The sequence below is a fragment of the Carettochelys insculpta genome, chromosome 4, assembly GCF_033958435.1.
Source record: "Carettochelys insculpta isolate YL-2023 chromosome 4, ASM3395843v1, whole genome shotgun sequence".
Classification (NCBI taxonomy): domain Eukaryota; kingdom Metazoa; phylum Chordata; order Testudines; family Carettochelyidae; genus Carettochelys; species Carettochelys insculpta.
The window spans coordinates 13,689,871-13,715,572 of NC_134140.1; the positions used below are offsets into that span (position 1 = coordinate 13,689,871).

At 48.3% G+C, this 25,702-nt stretch overlaps 1 protein-coding gene across 1 annotated transcript; it reads right to left on the bottom strand.

Annotated features, from left to right (window-relative positions):
- Window positions 1-618: 618 nt before the first annotated feature.
- Window positions 619-24,276, bottom strand: THNSL2 (threonine synthase like 2). Its single transcript, XM_074991678.1, is given in 10 exon segments — window positions 619-1,924; window positions 3,084-3,235; window positions 4,491-4,616; window positions 9,245-9,393; window positions 10,848-11,078; window positions 11,791-11,943; window positions 13,518-13,631; window positions 13,634-13,711; window positions 16,248-16,483; window positions 24,180-24,276. Coding segments are annotated over 9 exon segments (1,431 nt in total). The 5' UTR covers window positions 16,471-16,483; window positions 24,180-24,276; the 3' UTR covers window positions 619-1,719.
- Window positions 24,277-25,702: the final 1,426 nt, after the last annotated feature.

Sequence of the window (25,702 nt, forward strand, 5' to 3'; positions counted from 1 at the left end):
AACAAAATGATTTATTTGGTGATGAACTTCTGTGGAACAGACTCATTTCTTCAGATCAGATTGGCGCACCAAATAAATTATTTTGTTAGTCTTTAAAGTGCTGTATTTCTGCTGCTTTGTTTTGTTCAAGGAACTGGTAAAATTTGTTATTATCGAAATATCAAAAAATAGGTACAGAGGCCAGAATTCAGCATTGGTTTTATTTACTGTACTTGATCAATAATTCATTTTTATTATGTCTCTGAATTACAACATAACAGTTCAGGAGAAAAACACTACAGTACAGCCATGTGTATTGTATTCCTTTACGCTGCGGTTACACTGAGTTCCACTTTCGGAAGTGAAATGCAAAAGAGCGAGATCAAAAGTGCAAATGAAGCACGGATATGCACATCTTGTGCCTCATTTCCATATTCTCACATGATTGTGCGTCCGGAAGGTGCTCTTCCAGAAGCAAACACAGCTGTCCAGACGGGGTTTCTTCGAAAGCAAACCCCTTTTCCAAAAGAATGTCTGTTTTTGCTTCTGGAAAAGCACCTGCTGGAAGCACGATCATGTGAGAATATGGAAATGAGGTGCAAGATGTGTAAATCCATGCTTCATTTGCATTTTCGCTCCCGCTCATTTGCATTCCTCTTCCAAACGCTGAATGCAGTGTAGCCGCAGCCTTAGGAAATTAAGGCAAGATAGGGACTTATAATAATTATGTAAAGACTGAACAGGATAATGATTAGTGTTTGTAAGACACTTGGAAGACAAATTTGAAGGAACTTTCCCTTTAGGATTAACAGGGATCAAGTCAAACACAGTAGTCCCTCAAGTTATGGGAGGGTTGCGGTCCCACGCACCCTCGCACAACTCAAATTTTGCATAAGCTGCTGAGGAACAGCTTTTTCCCCAGCAGAACTCACGTTCTGCAGCCAGGGCAGCAGCAGGAGCACCTGGATCTCCTTTTGCAAAGTAAGTCCTGGGCTGGGGGAGAGGCAGTTGGGGAGGGTTAAGTCTGGCAGTGGTTTGGGGCCATGGGAGGGAGGCAGGGGAGTTAAGCCTGGGGTGGGTTAGGGCTATAGGGGGGCAGGGGGTGGTGAGCCAGGGCTGTGTGCAACAGGGTGGGGGTTTGAACCAGGGCTAAGGGGGTTGAACTGGGGAGGGAAGGGTCTTGAGCCAGAGCCACAGACAGGGGTGGTGAGCAAGAGATGTGCTCAGGTGGTGAGATGGGCCACAGGGGGTGTGAGTAGGGTTGGTGGGGTTTAGCTGGAGCTGCGTGGAGTGAGGGTTTGAGCCAGGGCCAGGGGTGGAGCAGGATTTTGAGTTGCGCTTCACTTGTGTTAATGCCAGTGAAATGCAACTCAAAATCGTGCACTTTGAGGGTTTAATGTAGAGGGAAGAAAAATGACCCCCTTCAAGGACTGAACTCACAACACTGGGTTTACAAAGTCAATGCTTAAACCACTGCATTAGCCCCACAAGAAAGAGGGCTATATGGCCAAGGCTGTTTGGCCAAAAGTGTCCAGCCAACTAGTTCCACCAGTAACCCCTTCCCCCTGCTACAGAATTACTTGAATTACATGTTACATGGAGAAGTTATAATCCTCTATTGAGTTCATTAGGACCTTCCCAGCAAGAAATTAGCAGAAAGCTTAAGCATCGCTAAGTCGGTCATGTTCTTTATAGGCAACCACCCAGTGATGGCTCTATTCAGGACCAGATGAACTCCACCTACATGTGTCTGAGCTTGGAGATAGCTTCTATTCTGTCTCTTAGGATTCTCACCCAGTTGTCTTCTCTCGTCAGTGCTGTGGACCTGGTCTCCATCGCTTTTAAAGTTTGTATTTCAGGTGGAAGCTCAGGCACAAGCTTGGCTCTGAGCACAGCATCCTGGAACTTTGCTGCTGAGGCGGGTGCTAAGCAGCACCTGGGAGTGCTGCAAAAGAGAGATGTAAGGTCACTGTGAGTGGTACTGAGGTCAGTGAGCTGCAGACCAGCCCCTCAACTAAAGGGCAGAACTTCTACCTTAGGCTAAGGCTACTAGAAATTTCTGGGGGCCATGAAAGAGAAACAGGATCAGGAGTGGTGTCAGAGGTTAGTAAGGAAAGAGCCAAATGGGGACACAGTGCAGAGAACTCCAGATAGCACCTACGGCTCCTCAAAGGCTGATTGATTTGGCCAGTGCCAGGAGGAGGTTCATAAGGACTTCCCACAGCTTCATGGGGCACGGAGAGGATAGAATTGGATCAGCTGGTGAAGGGAAAAGTGCAGCCACAACCTAAGAGGCTCTGGAAGAGACAGAAAAGAGGCTGCAACCTGAGGGACCCATGCTGAGGTACGCCAGGAACTCCCTCGTGCTGTGCAAGAGATGGGTCAGGGAAGTTCATGACCCGCACAAGGTGCACATCCATGCTGCTCACAACTCCATGAAGGAGCCACTAGTTCTGGCTGTGGGACCACAGTGGAGTACAGACTGGCTCCTGGGGTTCCTTCCCTCTTCAGGTAGTAACGGGTCCCACCACTTGGCGTCAGAGCTGGACATCAGCGCAAGGAAGTAAATAACATGGCGCATGAGCCAGTATGAATATTTCCTGGATGCAGTTCTGAGTCAGACCAGCTGGATGTCAACCAGCCAATGAGATTAGCCAAGCCAGAGCTTCAGCAACATACACGAGAGCGGGCAGCACCCATGAGGACACTATCTCAGGCATGGCTTTGCAGTGTAGTTATTTTCATGGGTGCTGCCCTCTAGTGTACGTGGGTGTTGCTAAAACTCCCCTGGTTCCTTGTGCTGAGGTAAACCAAGCTGCTCTCTGTGAGTGGTGGGAGAGCTTGTCTGTTCTTCTAGGCACATGGGGTGGGAAGGACTACAGGGAGCACTGAGGGCTATCAGCACCCCAAAGTGGGCAGGATCCCAGCCTAAGACAAAGCAGAACCGGACTCACGATGACCCATGCCAGGTCATCTGGCCAACACCCCACCTGACACGCGTTAGACCTCTCCTTAAATACTGCCTCCGACAGAACAATTATAACCAAGATTATCCAGCTGCCCCTGCCTGACAAGAATCTGGCTTCCCATGAGTGACTTCTTACTCGCTGAGATGGCCATCCAACTGCCTGTAATGGTAATGAACAGCCACGGCAGAGTGGGGACATAACAGGTAGCCGTTATCTTCCCAACAGCGTCTCATTGCTTGGACAATATCTTCGTCAGACACAGAACAGGAGCGCAGCGCTTCTGACAGCTGGAGATCCAAGGAGAGAGGCAAAAAAACAGAACCCAACCGTCACACACAAACACCACCGTGGACTCTGCCAGTCAATAGCCAATTGTTTAAAAATAAGTGTATGAAAACATCACTCTGCGATGTTACCCCCTGTGCGTTAGACCTTCTTATTTGTTACTATCTCGAATGCAGGAAGATGCACACGGCTGGTGGATACATTAATGTCATCGTCAGGGTCAATGCAGCCTATCCGGGGGTTTCACTCAGCCAGTTCCCTCAGTTAGCAGTTGCACTTTGTGGGCGGACATGATGCCAGTATCTGAAGGTATCAATCTCAAAGCACCAAAAGAACCCCCGATGGATGTGACAAGGGCAGTAATTTGTATCATTTACTACTAAATGGAGACTTAGTTACTTGTTCTTTTTCATGGTGATAACAAACATTGAAACCATTCGTTTACTTTTCACTTTTTATCTTTCTCCTTTTGTACAGGTTGAACCTCTCTCATAGGGCACCCTGGGGACCTGACAGGTGCTGAAGGAGAGAATTTTCCAGATCACAGGAGGTCAGTATTTTCTAGCACATTACCAGCCCTTCCATTGCTTACTGGGCTCTTAGAAGACATTTAGGGGTAAACTACAGCTAAATAACAGCACAGACCACTGAGAGCCAGGACTGCTGGCTGGAAACAAACCTTATGGGACATGGGAAACTTGGCCACACCCACGATAGGTGATCGTCCTGCTAACTAAAACCATGTCAGATTACAGCATGTGCTGGATGACAGAGTTCCAGATTAGAGAGGTTCAACCTGTAGTTCACCCATTCTGATCCCTGCTTCACTAAAGCTCCTCCTTAAAAGATTAAGTATGCATGTAGTCCCACAGAAATCCATACAATGGCTCACAAATTTAAGGCTATCCATATGATTAACAGATTTACTGGATCAGAGTCTTAGGCAGTGAAATTATATTGATTTGGCTCTACGTGCTATTATAGCACATGCTACTGTACTGGGCTTTCTAGGACTGCAGGGGAATAATTAAATCCAAACAAAAGAATTGTCTTTTTTAAAGGCTCATGTGACAAGATACCTATACACACAGGTTTTGCATACTCTTGTCTTCCCCACCCCGACCTGTGCTTTAAGCTTTAGTTGACTTGACATAATCCCTTCAGTACACTCGCAACATTAACACTTAATTCGGAAAACAGCTACTTTAACCAGTTGGAGTGGAAACTGATTTACTCCACACACACAAAGGGACTCACCTTTCTGTGCAATTGTTCTGGCAGTATCAGGTTTTTCGAGGTGTAAAACTGCTCCATCAGCGTTTTAATCAGGCTGCCATCGCAGCCCGAAAGCAGCCACAAGATCCTCTCCATGTTGTAAGGTGCCTATAAAACACACACTCCACACATGAGCCTCCATCTCCAGAGGATCCAGGTCTCAATCCCCACCACCAGTGATCTCTAGTTGGATACCGAGGCTACTATTACCTGGAAGATCGACCAGCTCAGAGTTGATCTTCCGGGGTTCGATTTCGCATGCTTGGTGGAGATACATGAATTCGACTTATTGGGGTCAGCAGTTGACCTGTGTACTCCTTCCTATCGTGAAGGGTCAAGAAAGACAATAGGAGAAACTCTCCCATCAACCTCCCTTAGTGAAGATGGCCAAGTAAGTCGATAGCAGATAAGTCGATTCTAGCTACGCAACTCCCGTAGCTAGAATTAAATATTTGCAATCGACTAACCTGCCTAGTGTAGATCTCGCCGTGGTGCTTAGCACTTCCTGGGTGCTCAGTGGGAGCGGAAGATGCTCAGCTCCTTGTATATTCATGCCAAAGTAACTCAGGCTGGAAAAATCCAACTACCTGGCGCCATTCCAGGTGATCTCTCAGGTGCATCAGCACATTCGGGAGCCTTTACTGGCCTGTGCGTGCCTGGTCCTATTATTCTGGACATTTGGAGGGAGCAGGTTGTCTACGGGACACATTTTTCTGGTCTGGATTCAGTTTTTCACTCTTCCCCTTTTTCCTCCCACAGGACTCCAGCCTCTTTGAGTGCAAACGACGGCCGGGGCTCGAAGGATGAGTAGAAGTTTGCTATTTCGCTTACCCCTTATTTGTATATGGAGAAACATAATGAGGTAGGTCCCCTCTGACAACTCTGGTGTAGCTGATAGGGGAGCAGCTCGTTAAGGGTCTGGTCTCAGTCCAGTTGCTAATCAGACCTAGGAACCGCACCATGGAAACCACCAACGCAATAGGAAACGCAGTAGGCTGGGGCAACCGGAGCAGGGATCTCAGGGAGGGTATCAGACATGTGCTCCTGCTCTGTCCCTGCCCCTCCCCCTCCCACCTCTTCTCTGCCCCGCCTTTGACCTGCCCCCTCCTTGCCCTGCCATGCCCCTCCACCCTTCTCCACCCAGGCTGTGCCCTCCTCCCACCTCTGCTGTGCTCCCACCCACCTCTCCCTGCAGAAGCACCATACTGCTTGTGGTGAGTGCAGGGCCATCCCCCCGCCCCTGGAGCAGCGTGGCCTGAGAGAAGCATCAGCTAAGAAGCTGGTGCTGCTCTGGGCTGCGCGGCTCTGGGGAAGGGGCACAACTGCCCCCCTTTAGCCCTCCCCGCACTCAGCGCTGGTGATGAGTGAGGGGGAGAATCCTGGGGGGTGCGTTTGGCCCCTCTGGGGGCCCCTCCCACATCACCTATGCTTGTAGGTGGTCTTGTTGTGGTAGTTTCTAGGAACATGATTAGGGGTCTCCTGTGCTAGGCACTGTGTGGACATAGACAGACGGCAGCCCAGACCCCAGCGAGCTCCGAGCCTAGAGGTCTGTCCACCTTTGAAACCCTGCAGCTGCACTGCTGTAGCACCTCAGCGTGGACACTGCCAAAGCCTGTAAACTGCGGCCATAGAGTGTCTTTGAAGACTTGATCTCTGTTAGGCCTACAAAGAACCCCACACCAGGCTTCAACAATGCTTACAGGGACTAATCTCCACAATTCAATAGGTGCAGTCTCCCCCAGGCAATTGCATGTACAGATATTCAATGCCTGTAAATGGAACATTTGCACAACTGGCCATGCCGCTAACTGGCCATTTGCCTGCACAAATAATGGCACTGCACAGGCAGTTGGGGGAATCATAGAACCACAGAGCTGGAAGAGACCTCAAGAGCTTATGGAGTCCAGCCCCCTGCCCCAAGCAAGATCAACCCCAACTCAGTCATCCCAGTCAGAACTATGTCAAGCTGGGACTTAAAAACCTCTAGGGATGGAGAATCCACCACCTCCCTAGGTAATGCATTCCACTGCTTCACCACCCTCCTGGTGAAGTAGTTTTTCCTAATATCCAAACTACACCTCTCCCTCTGTAACTTCAGACCATTGCTCTTTGTTCTGCTGTCTGTCACCACTGAGAAAAGTTTTTCTCCATCCCTTTTAAAGCTCCCCTTCAGGAAGCTGCAGCCTGCTATTAAATCACCCCTCAGTCTTCTCTTCTGTAAACTAAATAACCCCAAATCCCTCAGCCTCTCCTCATAGGTCATGTGCTCCAGCCCCTTAACCATTTTTGTTGCCCTCTGCTGGACCTGCTCCAGCACTTCCACATCCCTTCTATATTGGGGGGCCCAAAACTGGACACAATACTCCAGATGTGGCCTCACCCTAATGTTGGCCACTGCCGAATAAAGGGGAACAACAACCTCTCGAGATCTGCTCGAATTGCTCCTCCTAATGCATGTCAATATGCCATTGGCCTTCTTGGCTACAAGGGCACACTGTTTACTCATATCCAGCCTTTCATCCACTATAATCCCTAGTTCCCTTTACGCTGTATTGCTGCTTAGCCAGTCCGTCCCCAGCCTATAACAATGCTTGGGATCTTTCCATCCCAGGTGCAGGACTCTACACATCTCCTTGTTGAACCAATGCAGATTTCTTTTGGTCCAATCCTCCGATTTACCCAGGTCACTCTGGATCCTATCTCTACCCTCCAATGTATTTATCTCTCCCCCTTGCTTGATGTCATCCACAAACTTGCTGAGGGTGCAATCCAGTCCCTCATCCAGGCCATTAATAAAGATGTTGAACAACACCGGCCCTAGAACCAAGCCTTGGGGCACTCCGCTTGAAACCAACCACCATGGAGATCTTGAGCCACTGACCACTACCCCTTGGGCCTGACCATCAAGCCAGCTTTCTATCCATCATATAATCCATGTATCAAATCCATACTTCCTTAATTTATGGGCAAGAATGTTGTGGGAGACTTTATCAAAAGCTTTACTGAAGTCAAGGTATATCACATCCGCTGACTTCCCCATGTTCACAGAGCCACTTACCTCATTGTAGAAGCTAATCAGATTGGGCAAGCAAGACTTGTCCTTGGTGAATCCATGTTGATTACTTTTAATCACTTTCCCCTCTTCCAAGTGCTCCAAAATGGATTCCTTAAGGATCCATTCCATTAAGTCTTACAGATTACACAGACAACTTGGCCCTTGTGAATGTGGGCAACGTACTTTCAAATGTGGTGTTAAGTACACCACTGAAAACAACAGGGAGGAGCCAAACAGTGAAAATCTCCACGGGAAGGAGACTTACCCTTCTGCGTCCAAAGAGGAGAAGCTGTTTCTGTTAGGAGAGGGCAAATAATCCATCGGTGCAGGTAATCCTTATTCCCCAAAAGTGGTAGGTAGGTTGATGAAGAATTTACTGCTGTCTACACTGAGGGGGTAGGTCTGCTAAATGCTATCATGCAGGGGTGTGAATTTTCACACACCTGTGCAAGGTAGGCAGGTCAATCAAACATTTTAACATTGGTCGCCCTCCCTCAGGATACAACAGGAGGACAAAAGAGAGAAAAAAGAGAACCCTGTTATATGGCCCTCTGAGGATGTGTGTATCCAACATAAAGGGTTAATGTAGGCCTGAGAGGTCAGTTATGGTGCCTGATAGCACCCGGAGAGACAGCCAAGCTTAGCAGATCATGAGGCCCACTGGGCAGGGGCAGGCTGATTGGTAAAAAGCCAGGGAGTTGGGAGAAGATGAAAGCTGCAGGGAGATCTGCATCACTCTGCAGGGAGAAAGGGAGCTGGTCATGGACAAGGAGGGGATTCAGGAGGAGAAGCCTGGGGTGCTGTCCGAGATTGGGAATTTCAGCAAGATGCCATGAAAGTTAGAAGTAGCCACAGGGAGCACAGGAACCTCTGGTGGTAACCAGAGCCAGGCAAGGTGATCGGGAGGTGGAGTAGGAACCATGGGAAACAGAAACAGAGTCCCAGATAGAAGAGATTTAAGTGGCTAGTCACAGGGCCAATGGGATGAACCCAGAGTACCAGGTGAGCCAGGGCTCCCCTACCAGCAGCTGACAACATGGCACAGGACCTGTAATTGGCAGAGAAGACTGCCTAAGACAACATACGAACAGCTTGTCCAGTGGGACTTTATTACGCCAGATCAGGGAAACGAAGTGATCTGGATACAGGTCCAGGAGAAGCTGAGCAGAAAAACAGATGACTTGGCAAAGAACCAGGATTTTTTAACTGCACTCCAGGATGAAGAACACAGTCAAGAACTCCACTTTTCAGCCACAATGGAACTTTCATCCACCAGAGAAAAGCTCATCTATCGAGCAGACCGAGCTGTCTCAAAGGCAATACGAGGCTGTGGAATAACCTAGCAGGAACTCTGGATCATCACACCCCCCTCCATACCTTCTTCAAATGCCAAGGGCACCTCTCCGGCCCACCACTGGTACTATAAACCCAGAGGGACACGTAAACACAATAGTCTCTACCAAAACACACCATTGCACATGCAATTCTCTCATTAGGGAAACAATCAGAGGAAGAATGAACAACATGTGACACGTAAGTCACATCGCTTGATGCACAACTGACAGGCACTCAGAGTCTGCACAGATGAACGTGGCGTAGGAACCTGGATAGCAAAATAACTTTAATAGACGGATTGTTCAACATAGTGTACATGAGCTCTCCTTCTTAACCAGACACGTACCTGAATATCCATGGCCGAAGCTAAAGTTGGCGTAACGCTCCCTGACAACGAGAAATCGCCATGCTGAACTGCCCTGTGGATAATGTCATTCTTATTTACCACGGTGACCAGTTGGATGGGAAGTCCCATTTTCTGTGCGATATATCCAGCTAGGAAAGGAAAATTTAAAAATGTGGCCTTGAGCCCCAAGACAAAATGCTCAGAACGTTGATTTACCAGCCAAATCACCGCTCCTCTATTTGATCAGGAGGGGCCAAAAATGAGGTCTCATACTGCAGCTCTATCTTTCATACACCCAAAGAAAACCAGCTTCCACTTTGCGATGCTTCATTTGACCAGTCTCAAGAGAGACCACACCATGGTTGGTCCTGGAGTCTTTGTGGATGCCACCATCGTATTGGGAGATGTAGTGTAGACACTGGCCACTGGAAGATGCTTTTCATTGGTATTGGATGTGGCCACTGAGTTCTTGGCAAAAGGCTAACGCAGCTCCAGGTAAATGCCCCGAATGACCATGACTGTGACTCTTTACACCAACCCCTCGTACTGCTTTTCTCATAGATATGATACCCTAACCCATGGGTCAGCAAACTTTCTGAGGTGGAGTACCGAAATTTGACCGTTTGACCTCTATATATGGTCCAAGTGCCAGTAATATTTTGTAAAGTCACTAATAGTCCTACTTACAACAGTGTCATTAATAAATAAATTAAGATGAAGAGCTTTACCATTTAGGCTACGGTTGGTAGCATTAGCTGGTCTTCTGTTAATCCACAGGCAGCACGACTTTGAGCAAGCTCCCAGCTGCATGGGAGAGGAGCGGCGGGGCTGAGCTCCCACCTCGCTTGCCAATGAAAATCGGCTCACGTGCCACACCAGGGGTTGATAACCCCTGTCCTAAAGCAAGGGTGGGGGACCTTTTTTTGGCCAGGGGCCACTGACCCACAGGAAAATCAGTCAAGAGCCACACACAAGCAAAAGGAACGCACACACACAGCCCGCCCCAAACCATCTCTTACTCACACTTGGTGTGCACTGTGTTCTAGCCCTGCAGGGTGGGCAAAAGGGTAGGAGGAACTGCTGAGGCTCAGGACTTCCAGCCCACAGAATGGAGACTTACCATAGGCTAGATCAAATCAAGCCAGGGTTTGGATCTGGCATGTAGGCCGTAGGTTTCCCATCCCTGCCCTTAAGTTAAATAGGCCAGACGTGTAAAGATAGGTGAAAGCTGTTACTGTGACTGCCCACAAAATAACAGGATGAAGTTCATGTGCAAATGGGTGCACAGTCAGCCATGGGTACACACAGGTCAGATCAGTTTCACATGGATTCATGTCTAATTTAGAAAAAAATCAGAACCTTACTCTTTTCTCTCCTAAGTATCCAACTCCTTCTGTTCCTGTGTACATCTAGTGTTCTAACCCCCATATTGCACTCTCCATAACATTGCTTTGGATTAGTTGTGCCTTGTGTGGCACCAACAAGGTTGTTGGTACTTCAACATTAATAATTTTGATTTAAGTGGTTCAGAAAAAAAAAACTCCTTTTTCACAAGCTGCTTGCTGGTTTTAAGCCCAAAGAATGTCTTTTCCCCACACCTTACCTGTGACATTTCCTCCAGCCCCTGTTGGTACAACGATTTCCACAGTCGCCAGAGGCATCACATCCATTGATGGAGTGCATTGAAAGTAAGCGTAGAAGTAGTGAGCAATCTGCACCATAATCCTAGACCAGTTGATTGAGTTTAAACTCATCAGATTGTGTCGTCTGGCAAAATCCGCATCAGCGAACAATTCCTTGATGGGCTCGTCAATTTCATCGCTATTTCCATGAGCTGTGGAAAAGAGGAAAGCACGATCAGGAGCACGAACTGAAATGTTGCTAAAATCGGTGACTTTGGCACAAAATATTTATTTTCAGCTACCAAACACGATTCAGGACTGACGGACAATTCTAGCCAACCAGGACTCAAGACATAACTAATCATTGAACTGGAGTTACGGAGCTGGGGTTGCTCACACACAGAGGTCTAACAGCAATATTTGGCTCCACACGTGGGTTGCAATTCTGAAGTACTCAGAATTCCCAACTTTTAAGGGCATTTGGATCTGGCTTTCTGGTTCAGACCCATCTCTGGCTTATTCTTGGGCTAGGAGCCAGCAGCAGAGTCAAGACTTGAACCTACGGCTTATAGCTCCTAGGGCTGTTTAGTAACTCAGAATGCTGCCTGGGCCATGAGGAGTTTTGAATAGGATCCTACCAAATTCAAGATCCATTCTGGTCTATTTCATGGCCCTACGATTTGTAAATTAGTAATTTCTCACTTCCACATGTTTATATTTGAAATTTCACAGTGCTGTAATTGTGGGGGTCCTGGGACCCACACAGCTACAACAATGCTGAGTACAAGTCTTGTTGACTGACAGCCCAATACGGCAACAGCAGGAGCAGCGTGTCACACTCCTTCCCGCAGACTTTCTAGAATGATTGGCCAGTAAACATTGGGATTGATGGTTATAAAGTAGGTCATCTGAAGAAGTGCAAACCAATAAACACGTGGACATTTTCTTCAATCACCGTCGTCATTTGCAGCTCTTGTATCTGGCTGCAGAGATCTTTGGGTAATAGCACAAAGATGTCCATGCTGCTTTCCCCTCGCACGCTTTCAATGGCCGAGCTTCCCGTGTCTCCCGAAGTTCCTGTTTCATATAATCAAGGGGAAAATAGGAGTGATCACTATTAAGCAGAAGTTAATTAAAGACGGAAAGATCAGCCAAATCTGTGTTCTCACACAGAAGAAGGTTACAGTCGTCAGCCCGGGATATTTTTGGTTCGTGACGGTGTGGCAATTAACATTGGAAATGAGCTGTTCCCAACAAGGCAGTGTCAGCCTCATAAACCACCACCACCATCAGTGACACCTTTGTCAGCCTCAGAAGAGGCAGCAAGGAATGAATGGGAGGCTGAGCCACTAAAGAGTCCATTAAGTGGCAGCTTCCTCCGGGCTGCTCAACCTTTCTTTATGGCACCTGACCCCTTCTCCCAAACCCCCACTCTGTCTTGCCTCTTCCCACCACAGGCCCTGTTCTACCCCCTAAGTTCCCACCTCTTCCAACCTCCTCCCCTAAGCATGCCCATCCCCGTTCCTCTCCCTCCATCCCAGAGCCACACACACAGTGACACAGTTGATCAGAACAGGCAGGAGGTGCTGAGCAGGAGGGGGCAATTGGCTGCCAGTGGGTGCTAAGCACCTGCTAATTTTTTACATGAGCACTCCAGCCCCAGAGCACCATCCCTGATAGGTGTCTGTCTACCCTGCTCTTAAATATCTCCAGAGATGGAGATCCCACCACCTCCCTAGGCAATTTATTCCAGTATTTAATCACCGTGACAGTTAGGAAGTTTTCCTAATGTCCGTCTAAACCCCCCTTGCTAAGGTTTTAGCCCATTGCCTCCTGCCTTATCCTCTGAGGCCAAGGAGAACAATTTTTCTCCCTCCTCCTTGGGACACTCTTTCAGGTACTTGAAAACTGCTATCATGTCCTCTTTCAGTCTTCTCTTTTCTATGCTAAACAAGCCCAGTTCTTTCAGTCTTCCCTCATAGAGCTTGTTCTCTAGAACTTTAATCATTCTTGTTGCTCTTCTAGCGACCTTCTCCAATTTCTCCACATCTTTCTTGAAATGTGGTGCCCAGAACTGGACACAATACTCTCACTGAGGCCTAACCAGCGAAGAGTGGAGCGGAAGAATGACTTCTCACGTCTTGCTCACAACACTCCTGTTAATGCATCCCAGAATCATGTTTGCTTTTTTCCAAGAGTGTCAGGCTACTAATAGTGGAAGGGTAGCTCAGTGGTTTGAGTGCTGACCTGTTAAACCCAGGGTTGAGAGCTCAATCCTTGAGGGGCCTGTTTAGGGACCTGGAGCAAATATGTTTAAAACAAAATTATTCCGTCAGGGATGGTGATAGGTCCTGCTGTGAGTGTAGGCGACTGGACTCCAAGAACTCTGAAGATCCTGTCCAGCTCTCCGAGATAGGTATATATGAGAATAGGACTCATATTTAGCTTGTGGTCCACTATGGCCCCTAGATCCCTTTCTGTTCTGGAGACAATGCTAGAAACTTAGATGTCAATCCAATTCCACTCCTAAGCACTACTATGAGAGTCGAGTACATATAGTATATAGCCTCCATGCAGCAGACCCACTTTGCACCACCATGGCAACCTCTGCACTGGAGTAAACAGCATCCACCGGCTCAGCTGTAACCTACCTACGAGAATAGTGACATGCTTCTTCCTCTTCTTCAGGAAGTACTGTAAGAACTGCCCTGTGCAGGACAAGGACAGGTCCTTGAAGGCATATGTGACCCCATGCCAGAGCTCCAAACATTCAACCCGCTCTTCAGCCTGGCCAGATGCACAATGTTTTTGTGTCTGAACCTGCAGAAGGCTCTGTCAATCAGATCTAGAGGGAAGCATTTGAAAGGGACTGTTTGAATAGGTACCAGCAATAAATCTCCAATACACCATCTGCCTGATCATGGTTTGCAAGCTCATCGGAATCTTTACTGGGAAACCAAAACCTCTCCAGCACCACAGCAGTCTGGAAGTGGCAGACAGAAGCAGTGTTCTCATGAAGGTTTCCCACACATGGGCGGAATGACTTGTGTTATGTGCACCAACACATGCTGGGAGTGGGATCAAGGAGTTTGGCAGGAGGGGTCAGGACAGAGGGTTGGGGTCCAGGGGGTGAATGCTCCCACCTGGGGTGAGGGCTCTTGGGTGGGGCTGGGGTGCAGGTGCTAAGGCCTCCAGCTGGCGGTGCAGGCTCTGGGGTGGGACTGAGGGACTCCAGCTTGGGGTGCAGAACTTGGCACTGGGGCAGATGATGGGTACTGGGGGGGCTCAAAGCACTGGTTGGGGGGCAGTCTTTGGGGTAGAGCTGGGAATGAGGGACTCAGGGCTGGGACAGGGAGCTGGGGGGCTGAGGGCTCCAGCTGGGGATTCAGGCTCTGTAACGGGACGGTGGATGAGGGATTTGGGGTACAGGCTGGCTGGGGCTACAGCAGGAATAGAAGATCCTCCACCCCCAGCTCTCTCTCCCCTCAGAAGCCCCTGGGACTGTGGGGGGAGAGGCATCTCTCCCCACTACATCAGATCCAGGGTTGGAACCATGGTACACATACTATCCCCCAGCTGCAGCAGGTCCATGCTGGGGATGGGTTGGGGCCAGGGAAAGGGGCCTCTCCCCATCATGGAAGGTCCAGGTCTCCCTGCCACAGCCCTGAGCAGCCACGCAGCTTAGTGGGAACATTGGACGGAAGCCCAATGGGTTCTTCTCTTACAAACTACGAGTCTGCTCTTCGATGTAAACAGGCCAGCTCCTCTGACCATAATTGAGCTACACTGGTTTACACCAGTCGAGGGTCTGACCCAGTCAGAGCCATTTTGACAATTACAACAAAGACTCAACCTGTGTTGTAATGAACCGCCTCAGGTGAACAGTCCCCACTGCCCTACAGTGGATGCACAGATGTTGGATAGGTGCTATATTAAAATCCAGCTGTATATACAGAACTGTGTGACTGTCTGTCAGAGGCTGTTTACAGCTAACAGCTAAGCAGATGCTTCTTTCAAAGCAGGAGAATCCAGATGCTTTCCCCACTGCTGGAGAGAAATTTGAGTATCTTTGGAGTTCAGCACAGTGACTACTCTCAAGCACCATGTGGCCACTGATTTGTAACAGGGTTTCTTTACCAAAAATAGTGCCTGGCTTCATGCTATGGGACTGTTTTATGATCCATGTTACCAGGGGCAAAAATAGAACCAGGCACTCCCAATAGGAGGAGGAATCAATTTGCCACATTTGCTTTTTTTACACCTGCATACAAATACACATTACTTAAAACAGTCGGGGCAAGCTCTGATAGGCTGCTGCTTCCCAAAGGCAGAGAACAACCACATGCACAGCAAGAGAGGAAATATCCTCCTGAATCCTGCCACCTCTCAAAACTCCTAGCAAGCTCCATGGATCTCCCCAGAGAGAAGCCACAAAGGTGACAGCGCCTGCTTATCTTATCCATGCATGCCCCCAGTGACAGCAAAGGCCCCATCTGAAACTCTCCCATATTCCTAGATGGGAGGTTTTTTTACATGGAACAGCAGTGTGAGCTGAGGCTGCTGCAACCACCACAACGGTGCCCAGGACCACTGTAGCATTATATACACTGTATTTGCATCCACCTGCAGATCTCCCTTTCTACAGCAACCTGAGAAACCACATTAGCCTTTTAAGAGAATGACAGACACAAACAGAATTTGTGCATAAACGAGAAGTCCTGTGGCACTTTATAGACTAACAGATTTTTGGAGCATAAGCTTTCCTGGGCAAAGACCCCATCACCCAATGCATGTCTTTGCCCATGAAAGCTTATGCTCCAAAATACCTATAAGTCTATAAGGTGTCACGGGACTTCTTATTGGTTTTGTGGATACAGACTAACACAGAGACTCCTCTGAAACTTGTCAGAAGTTGTGCATGCTTGTTTAGAGACACTCTTCTGGTAGGGTTCAGAAGAGGAGTAGATCTCCAGCAACCTCTGTTCCTCCTAAACTGTGCGCTTGCGTGGCAGCTCAGGAGAGATTGCTATCAGCTAGGTGGCATCTGAGAGCTCCCAGAGCTAGGATTTTTGTTTCTACCAGTGGTACACATCCAGTGCACATAAAAATATTAATTCTGCACATGGATGGAAAAGATTAGAGAGAACGTTGAGGACAAGACACAACTAGCGGCTGGAACAACTGCAGGGGAGGAAGGAGAGGGTAACATTAAAACAATATTGAGATTCTGGCCACTAAAGGCCTTCACAGGTCCACTGAGGATTAGGGTTATGGGTTGATGGGTTAATACAGAGTGAGATAATAGTATCATCAAAAAGCTTTGATGCAACTAGAGCAAACCCTCAGCATGCTGCTTGCACTGCAGTCTGGTTTCTATTTACCATTCAGATCTCTGCGTGGGATGAGTTCAGAGGAGATGAAGAGGGAACTCAGCTCTTTCACGAGCTCTGGATAGGAGAAGGCACTCCAGTTTCGCAGGGTGTGATGGTCCAGGGTAGGGATTTCCTTGGGCATGAACAGGCCACCATCCGATGCATAGCCAGCAAAGAGGGCTCCTTCAAAGTCAACACTCTCTGCTTCTCCTCGAGTGCTGATGTACCTCATGTTTCCAGTGTCCCTGCAAGAGACATGACAGTTACACCGGGGCACCTGGGGAGAGAAGTCTGGTGTATCACATGGCAGACAGTCAGGTGTTTTGTGAATGCTGCTGTGTCTTTTACTGATGTCAGGGAAACTCAGATGTAGATTGGCTGCAAGACTGATTCCAGCTAGTTCTCTGCAAGTGCAAGGGATCTTCTCAGGCCAGGACTCTCTGGTGACATTAGAGGGACTTTGAAAGTTCAATAGGAACCAGTGGCGCTGGTACTATTTTTGCAGGGGTGCTGAGTTAGGCCCCACATACACCTGTTCATGCCCCTCTAATGGGTGCCAGCTCTCCTGAACCGGACTGACCTGACAGCATTCACAGCAATGGCTTCTAGTCCAGGAAAGTTGGCACCCAAGTAGCAGTACCAGGGCTGGGGGCTGCAGAGCCTGCAAGGCCAGCAGGCAGTGGGACCCAAGGGGGCTGGCAAAGCCAGTGGTGGCAGAGGAATCCCAGGGGAACCCTGTGGTGGCCTCCCAGCCCTGGGCAGGCAAAACCAGTGGTTAATCAACAGTGGAGCTGACCCCAGGCATGGTGAAGCTGGATGCAAAATCTGGGGGTGCTGCAGTATCCCCTGCACTCCAACTTTTTGCACCTATGATGGGGACTGAGAGACTTATTTGGAAAAGGAAAAAATGTCTCTCTCTCTCTGGAAATGCTTATCTTGGTATTGCTCCTGGCATATATGGATTAGTTAAGAATTGCCAGTTATTAGTTTGAAGACTGACAGATTTTTGTTTCACAATTGTTATGAGTATTATTTACATTACTTTATAGTTGGGAACTCTGATGTGCACAGTTGCAACACCTACACTACAGGATCACTTTAATATTTACAAATAGAGATTATTAATACATTTAGCACAGTTACAAACACAACTTGGTAAAACCGAGACAGCTACTATAGAATGTACATTTGCACTTTCATGTACTCAGACTATCCTTTGTAGAAAAACCTGAAATACCAGCCATCCTTTTTCTTATTACCCAGCCCTTTCTTAAAAGTGGCCATCTTTTTGGCACCTACCAAAGACTACATCTTCTTTTCCTATTGCCCTTAGCCTGGGATATCACTTTTATAATATGTTACGTGGCCATTATGTTCGATGCAGATTTAGTACAATAATCCCTTGATTCACGCGGAGGTTGCATCCTGGGCAACCTCTGCAGAAATCGACTTTTGCGTAAATGGGGGTGGGGCTGGCTGGGCGAGCATGCAGCTGGGAGAAACCACATCACAAGCAGCTGTCTGCATGCCATGCTCCCCAGCTGGACAAGGGAGGCAATTTCAATTTGCATTTAACTCATATTAATGCAAGTTAAGCACAAATCAAAATTGCGCTTCTCGAGGGTTTACTGTACAGAATATTTTTTTCCCTTTTTCTTATTTGTATTTTCTTACCTTACTAATACTGCAGTGTTTTTTCCAATAGGTTAATATATCAGTAATCTCATTATTACATACATGAATTGGTTCCTTTTCTTTCGTGGTTAGGTTACATTTCTTGTTTGTGTTTAAACCATTTTTACTCAAGTTGCAATGCCCAGTTAAGCTGAAAAGGGGGTGAACTTAGAAGTCTCCCTATGCCAATGTGCTGTAACATATCACTTGTGTGCTCTATGCTTCAGCTTATCACTGTCTATCTCGGTGAAATGCCCTGAATATATAGCTAACTTTGCTATCTGGGTGAAAGGTTTCAGACAGACGTATACGAACTTTGCCCTAGCTCAACACACAGGGCTGTGTGTGTGTGCCTGTAAGTCCCTTGCATTACGGCCAAACTACCTCAGCATAAAGGCTTACCTGGCCTTGTCCACATATAGCCTGGGGGTGAGGCAGGGGCCATGTAGGCCTCCTGCCAGAGCTCCCCGGGCCAGCCCCAGGGTGGGTCAAGGGCCAAAGGCTGGGACTGCACACACTTCCCACTGGCGTTCCCTGGGCCCAGCCTGGGGCCTGGCAAGGGGTGGTGGTGTGGGTGGGGGAAGGCATGCAGGCTGGGTCTGGCAGCATCCCTGGGCCCAGCCCAGGGAGGAGTGAGCAGGCCATCTAGGAGTGAGCAGGAGTGGGTGACCCAGCAGTGCTGAAGAAGAGGGCCGTGGCTCCTGCAGATGGAAGGGCTGGGCTCCCCCACCCAGTCCAGCAGTACAGCCAAGTGTCAGGAGAAATGTTTGAGCTAGTGGCTGGACAGATGGTGAGCCTCGGACCAACTGGTGACTCTCATGGCAGTGCAGCTGCCCCCAGCAGTCACTCTGCAGTATAGCTCTGCCTCCTCTCAACCCACTCTTCTTCCATTTATGGAAAACCATCTGAGTCCAGGCACATCCCATTGTCCTGGCACAACCAAACTCTGGCCTTGCTTTAAGTTAAGGTAACAGGAAGCTGTATACCAATTTTGATGATCCTAGCTCTCACTGCTTAAGAGGAGTTCTTGAACAAATGGACTCATAGATGCACAGGCGGACAGACTCACCGACAAACAGTTTCATTTTAAAATGTAAATATAGATTTACCATTACCAGTGTTTGGTGCCTGTCTAACTCTTTGCTTATACCCACTGAATTGAACTGCATGAATTCTAAAATAAAGAAAGTAATTCCTTTTGTAAGGGCAATAAACCCATTTCTTTATTTCAACATTCAAAACAGGGATTGTTGAAGATTTACTAGGCTTATTTGTGAATTGGGTAATAGCTTATATGGCTTTATTCATATCATTAGTAATTTCTGTGAGGTGGCACTTCTTACCAGCCAATAATGACTTTAATTGCAATTCTAGCAGAGGAACATGGGCAACAAGTGTGACTGTACTTTGGATAGTTAAATCCTGATACGTTGGGCCAGATAGGGGAATTTACTTGATTCCCTGACAAAATAGGTGCCTTGGAGTAAAATAAAATTGAGCCTCAGACAGGACATGCCAAAGGATTATATTGGTACCTTTTTGATTGGTTATCATGCAAAAGTATCTATTTCTGTTTCAAACCCATAACACCTGCAGGTGGACTGAGGCCCTTAACCTTCATTTTCAGCTCCCTCTTACACAGGGTTTTTCCATTGGGCTGTTTATCTGTGCCAAGCTTATCTGTTTAAAGTTCATGGACCTCAGCCTTTATGCTAACTTGCTGAAGTTAATGTCTTAACAGGATATAAGCCTGAAGGTTTCTTGCATTACTGATGAACTTAATGCAAAGCAGAATATAATGCAAAGCCGTGAATATAAAAGTGCTGATCTACAGCAGTAGTGAATATAACAAAGGTAAAACTAGCCCACTGGGTTACAGGACCCTCCTTTGATAGGTTGATTGCTAAAGAACCCTATTGCTTAAGATGAGAACTTTTCCCTGAACACAATATAGAACAGGAAAATGGCCACTTGCACAATTAGTATACGTGCCTTAGATGTTTGGCAAAAGTTTGGCCTTGTGTCCTTGGACTTTAACTGACCATAGAAATAATAACAAAGATGATTGTAAACTGAACCAGAGATACCATGATAGTTTCCATACTCCGCTTTGTCCCCCTTCTTGAAAAGCGTGACAGTCAGGGTAGGGATAACGAATGAGAAGTCCTGTGGCACCTTATAGACTAAGAGATTTTTTGGAGCATTAGCTTTCATGGGCAAAGACTCACATTATTAGATGCATGGGACAGGGTAGGGATGTTACTGGTTAACCAGGAAGCCTCCTCCCAAATGGATTTACCAGTTATGGTTAACAGGTAGGGACCAGAGCAGCCCCTGCACTTACAAGGGGCAGGGGGTTGCTCTGGCACCATGGGGCCACCACAGACAGGGGTGATCCAGCTCAGCTGGAGTAGTCCTCTCTGCAGTGTGTGTGTGTGTGTGGTCTGGGGCTGCTCCAGCCCGGCAGGAGCAGTCCCTCCCTAGCCACACCCCTCTTTAATTGGTTAACTGGCTAAACCTACCGTTTAACCAGTTAACCAATGAAAGGGGATTTTGCATCGCTAATCACGGCATCCATAATTTCACTGGGAATCACCTCCTTAATTCAGATTTTAAGGACAAGTAGATAAATAGCTCTAGTCCACCATCATAAAAGACTTCAAAGGGGATCCCATCTGGACCTGCTGCCTTGTTGTTTCTGCTTAATAGCACTGTATACCTCATGCAAATTGGGAAGATTTCTAAGCTCATCCCTAGGAAGTCATTGGTGGATTTGTTCAAGGACTTCATCTGCAACCATGGAGTCAGGTTTAAGAATATCTTTAAAATATTCTTTCCAGTGAAAATTGATGGCTTTGTTGTCCTTCAGGAGTGTGGTTTCATCCTTCGAGTAAAGGGGATTCGTGCCATAACAAGCTGGTCCATAGAAAGCCTTAATGGCACGGACGAAACCACATGTGCTGTGGATGTTCATGAGCTGTTGGAGTTCTTGTGCTTTCTCAGTCCACCATTTGTTCTCGAGCTCTCTAGTTTTACAGTGGCCTTCCGGCCTCGCCTGGCCATGGGCTTTTCTCTTTGTATTACAATTTATGTTATTCTGCCAAGCTCGAAATGCCATTCTCCTCTCATTGATGAGTTGCCCGACTTCACCACCATTCCTGTCAGACCAGTCCTGATATTTTTTGGTTTGGCAGCCTCACGGGCACTAATGATTACTGCCTTTGGCTGGCTTCAGTGTTCCTCAATTTCTTCTGGAAACTCTGATGGAAACTTTTCTTCCAAGACTGCTTGAAAGTGGTCATGCTTAATGGGGTCCTTCAGATCCTGAACCTCTCCATGGATCATAACCTTGCAGTCGTGGAGAGGCTTGCATATTTCAATGATCCCAAGAGTGATGCTACCTGGAGTCATGTATTCCCTGAAGTGTCACCCACGGCAGAACAGTCAAGGGCAAGGTTCTGGACAAAGTGTGATCCAAGAAGTCCTCAAGGGCAAAGCAGACAGAAGATAACTGCACAATGGAGGTGAAACTGTTGCATAACGTTGTAATGACTACGAAGGCTGCAGCTGATAGAGAGGGCTTGAAAACAATGACACAAAGTACACAATGAATGGAAATCCTCTGTGTTGACAGTTGTGCACCAGTCTCCCCACTTGCGAAAACAATACTTGCACGAGTCAAAAGTCCAGCGGTGAGTGGTGATGGGAACAGGACAGTGAGATCTAGAAGTGCCTAGTCACAGACTGGCACCCAGGCATGGGTGTGTGAGTCAGTCGTCTTCCTTGAGGACTGAGGCGTATCAAGCATATCTGCACCTGCACCCACCACTGAGCACTCCTCTTTAGGACACACCCTGCTCACCCCACCTGGAGAGGGGGCTAGAAAAGGTGCCCTAAAAAGTCTTCTCTCTGTTCCTCTTAGCTGGACAGCTGCAGCCAGCAAGACCACCACCCCAGTGGTCAAAAATGTAGGAAACTTGTTAATTTTGTGACTCTGAATGTACATACCCTGATGGACAACTCAGTGTCAGCCATCCCTACTCGTGAATTGAGTTGGTTTAACATAGATATTGCTGCCTTGGTTGGAACTACAAGAGCTGATGAAGGGCAGGTGAGGGAGGACAAAGGAGGAAACACCTACTTCTGGAAGGGAAAATCTTTGGATGAACCTCAGTTGCATGGAGTGGGCCTTGCTATAAAAAGAACAAACTCCTAAGGTGCCTCTCTAGTTGGCATCAGTGACCAGCTCATGACACTCCGACTGAGGCTCACTAAAAGCCAAGTGCTACTGGACTGCTTTTTGTTTTGATAGTATATAGACTAGCACAGCTATCTCTCTGTTACTAAAAACCAACAGGTAATTATTGTGTGCACCTATGCACCAACACTGAATGCTGATGAGGATGTAAAGGAATATTTCTAATCTTAGCTGGAAACCATTTTGTCAGAGGCCCCTAAAAGGATAAGCTCATCCTTCTGAGGGATGGCAGTGAATGTGTTGGATGAGACTAAGACCTGTGGAAAGGAACAGTCGGGAAAGGGGTTGGCAAAAGTAACTCAAATGGAATTCTGCTCTTGACCACGTGCGCAGAAAGTGAACTCATCACGACAAACACCCCTTTCTGACAAAAAGAAAAGTTCAAAACACCTTGGAGACAGCCATGCTCAAAGCAAGAGCATTTTCTTGACTATGTCATAGTTTGTGCCCGTGATCACAGTGATGTACTCCTCACAAGAACAATGAAAAATGCCAGTGACTGCTGGACTGATAATCCCCCCATTTGATCCAAAATGAAAATTAATATCACTGCCAAATGGGGGCTGCAAAAGAAGCCGATCAAGTGTAAGCTGTATTGTGACACCCAACAGTCTAGGCCAGTGTTTCTCAAAGTGTAGTCCATGGCCCAGTACCAGTCCTTGGGGAAAAAAAAATCGGTCCTTAGAAAATATACACATTATTGTGCACGATCCTATTAATTTGGTACATTTTGTATTTCCCGAATAAGAAAGGTAATAATAAGTTAGGCACTTAAGTATTTTATATCAAGATTTACATTATTATTATATACTGTTATTATTGTGAATAAATAATAGACAGTGAAAATGTATTCATTTTTTCATTCATTTTTTTTCTATATGTATTTTATTTTTGGGCCTCAAAAAAAGGTACTGAAAAAAACCAGGTCCCAATTATATAAAGTTTGGGAAACCCTAGTCTAGGCAATAACTGAATACTGTTTGTGGTTAGTTTTTCCCAAGTTTTGCATACTGCTCACTGGGGATGAACTGCCCAGACCCCACACCAGCTCCCTATCACTTTTCTCCCACACACTGAACTCTGACCACCCCCATTTTTGGTCCCATCCCTGGCCTCACAAGACTTTGTCTGACCTGGGGGAAGCCCTGAACCTCAGTTCCCCCCCTTCTTCAGTCCCCGCTAGTGGAGCTGGAGTGTGAGGAGAGTGAGGTGTCTAAGGGGCCACACCAGTGAGGGAGAGGGGTTTGTTTTATTTTTGTTTGGGTTTTTTTGTTGTTGTTGGTTGTTTGGTTTAGGGTTTATTTATTTGTTTGTTTGTTTGTTTCTCGAGTTCATGTGACCCCCCCCGACGATTTTTCTGTGGGTCAGTGTGTGGCCCCCAACCCAAAAAGGTTCCCCACCCTGGCCTAGGACAGCTGGTCCATGACTGGGCCTCCTGGCTACACAACTGCAATCCACACTAAACCAACAGGGCAGAGGAAAACAGATGCTCTCTGAGCCCCTCAGAAGGCGGTGAAGCTCAGTCCAGGGCTACTTTCTTGTACCTCCTCCCGCCCCCAACGCGGGGTGGGCTCGACCCCAAGGTGTCCAAAGCGGCGCTGAACGCACAGCCCGGCTCCGGCTGCTGATTGACTGTTCCGTGTTACTTCCCGATCCGCTTCAGCCCCGCTCGCCAGACCAGCTGGAGGGAGCCGCGGCCCGGCCCTGCTCAGCCCAGCCCAGCCCGGGAGGGGGCGCCCTGGCCGGGCTGGGCTCGCTCGGGGCAGCGCGTTGCAGCCAAGCCAGAGGCGGGCCCAGCCGCGGGCTGCCCAGGCAGCGGGCGCTCGGTGGCCGGGCCCAGCGGGAGGCGGAGCGCGCGGCTGCAGCCCAGGCAAAGGCCCCGATCCCGCGCAGTTCCCGCCTTCCGGGCCTCGCAGCTGTGGCTGCCCAGCCCGGAGCGGCAGTCGGCCCGGCCCCGCCGGCAGGACAACGCCCCGCCCGCTTCTCCTCCGAGCCCAGCCCGTACTTACGAACCAGGCGGGCCCGCCGCATCAGCCCGCGCCCCCGTGCACAGCTCGGCCACGTGCCGCAGGGGAGCAAAGCCAAGAGCCCCCCGCGCGCTGGTAACCCGCCGCTCTGGGCCTCCGGGTGCACCCTGCAAATAGTTCCCACGCCAGCGCTAGGGAGAGGGCGGGTTCCCCTGTAAAGAGGCCTCCAGCCGGCTGACAGACACTAAGCTGCACCCGCAGCCTGGGCACGTCCACCGGGCCGGGGGTTTGTGGCATCTTGCGGACAGCGGTGCATAAAGCTGCACTGGGAGGTGGAGCGCGACAGCCCATGTTGTATGGGTGGGGAAACTGAGGCACAGCGCGGTGACATGACTTGTCCAAAGTCAGATGGCAACTTAGTGCAGGGCAGACAAGATCCCCGCCCCCCATCTGTCCCACCAGGCCTTTTCATCCGGCTTGCTAGGGTCCTACAGCTGCAGAGTGGGGTGAGCTTTGGGTGCTGCCCCCTTCAAAACCAGCCAAAGGGTGCGGAGAGATTTTTGCTGGGGGCCCAGGCAGTGCGCTCCGAGTGTCCGGTTTCCAGCCAATAGGAGCTCATAGGTTTTGCTGGGGGCCGGACAGTGCAAGAAAGCTCTCCTGCTCCCTGGCACAGACAGCCACATGGAACAGCCAGTGGGAGGGAACTGCTGGCAGGCAAAGTGCTGCTGGCTGGGAGCTGCCAGAGCCTGTCTGACACCCCACCCCAACTCCCTCCCAGACAAAGCAACCACTCCCACACCACTGAGCCAGTCCAGAATTCTCTCCCCCACTGATACCCCCTCCTGAACTGCAAACCTCTGCCCCTGAGCACACCACCTGGTGATATTGATACTGCATGTGTATGTGACCTTTCATTGGGGTGGCTATTCATGTGTTCCCATGCAGTGTTTCAAAATGAGGGATACATGTACCCTTGGGGGTACACTGAGTTCTTCCAGGGATGCATCAACTCATCTAGCTATTGGCCTAGTTTTTACAACAGCCTACATAAAAATGAAGTAAAGTCAGTACAATCTCAAAGTTCATTCAATAACCTGTTTCTACTGCTTCCTATGCCTTACACCCTGGGTGTCCAACCTTTTGGCTTGCCTGGGCCGCATTGAGTGAAGAGGAATTGTCTTGGGCCACATATAAAATATATAATATAGTTAATGTATATAAATCACAAAATAATGTTAAAAGTTTACGATCTTGTGGGGCCGCATTACTAGCCGTCCAGGGCCGCTTGCGGCCCGCGGGCCGCGGGTTGAACACGCCTGCCTTACACTGAAATGTAAGTACAGTATTTCTATTCCAATTCATTTCTTTAATAATAAGATGGTAGAAAGTCAGCATGTTTTCAGTAGTAGCCTTCTGTGATATTTTTGCATGTTTTTGGATGTGGGTTTTACTGGAGGTATCAGAGAGGTAGCTGTGTTAGTCTGTATCTTTGAGAACAATAGGAAGTCCTGTGGCACCTTATAGACTAACAGATATTTTGGAGCATAAGCTTTCATGGGTAAAAG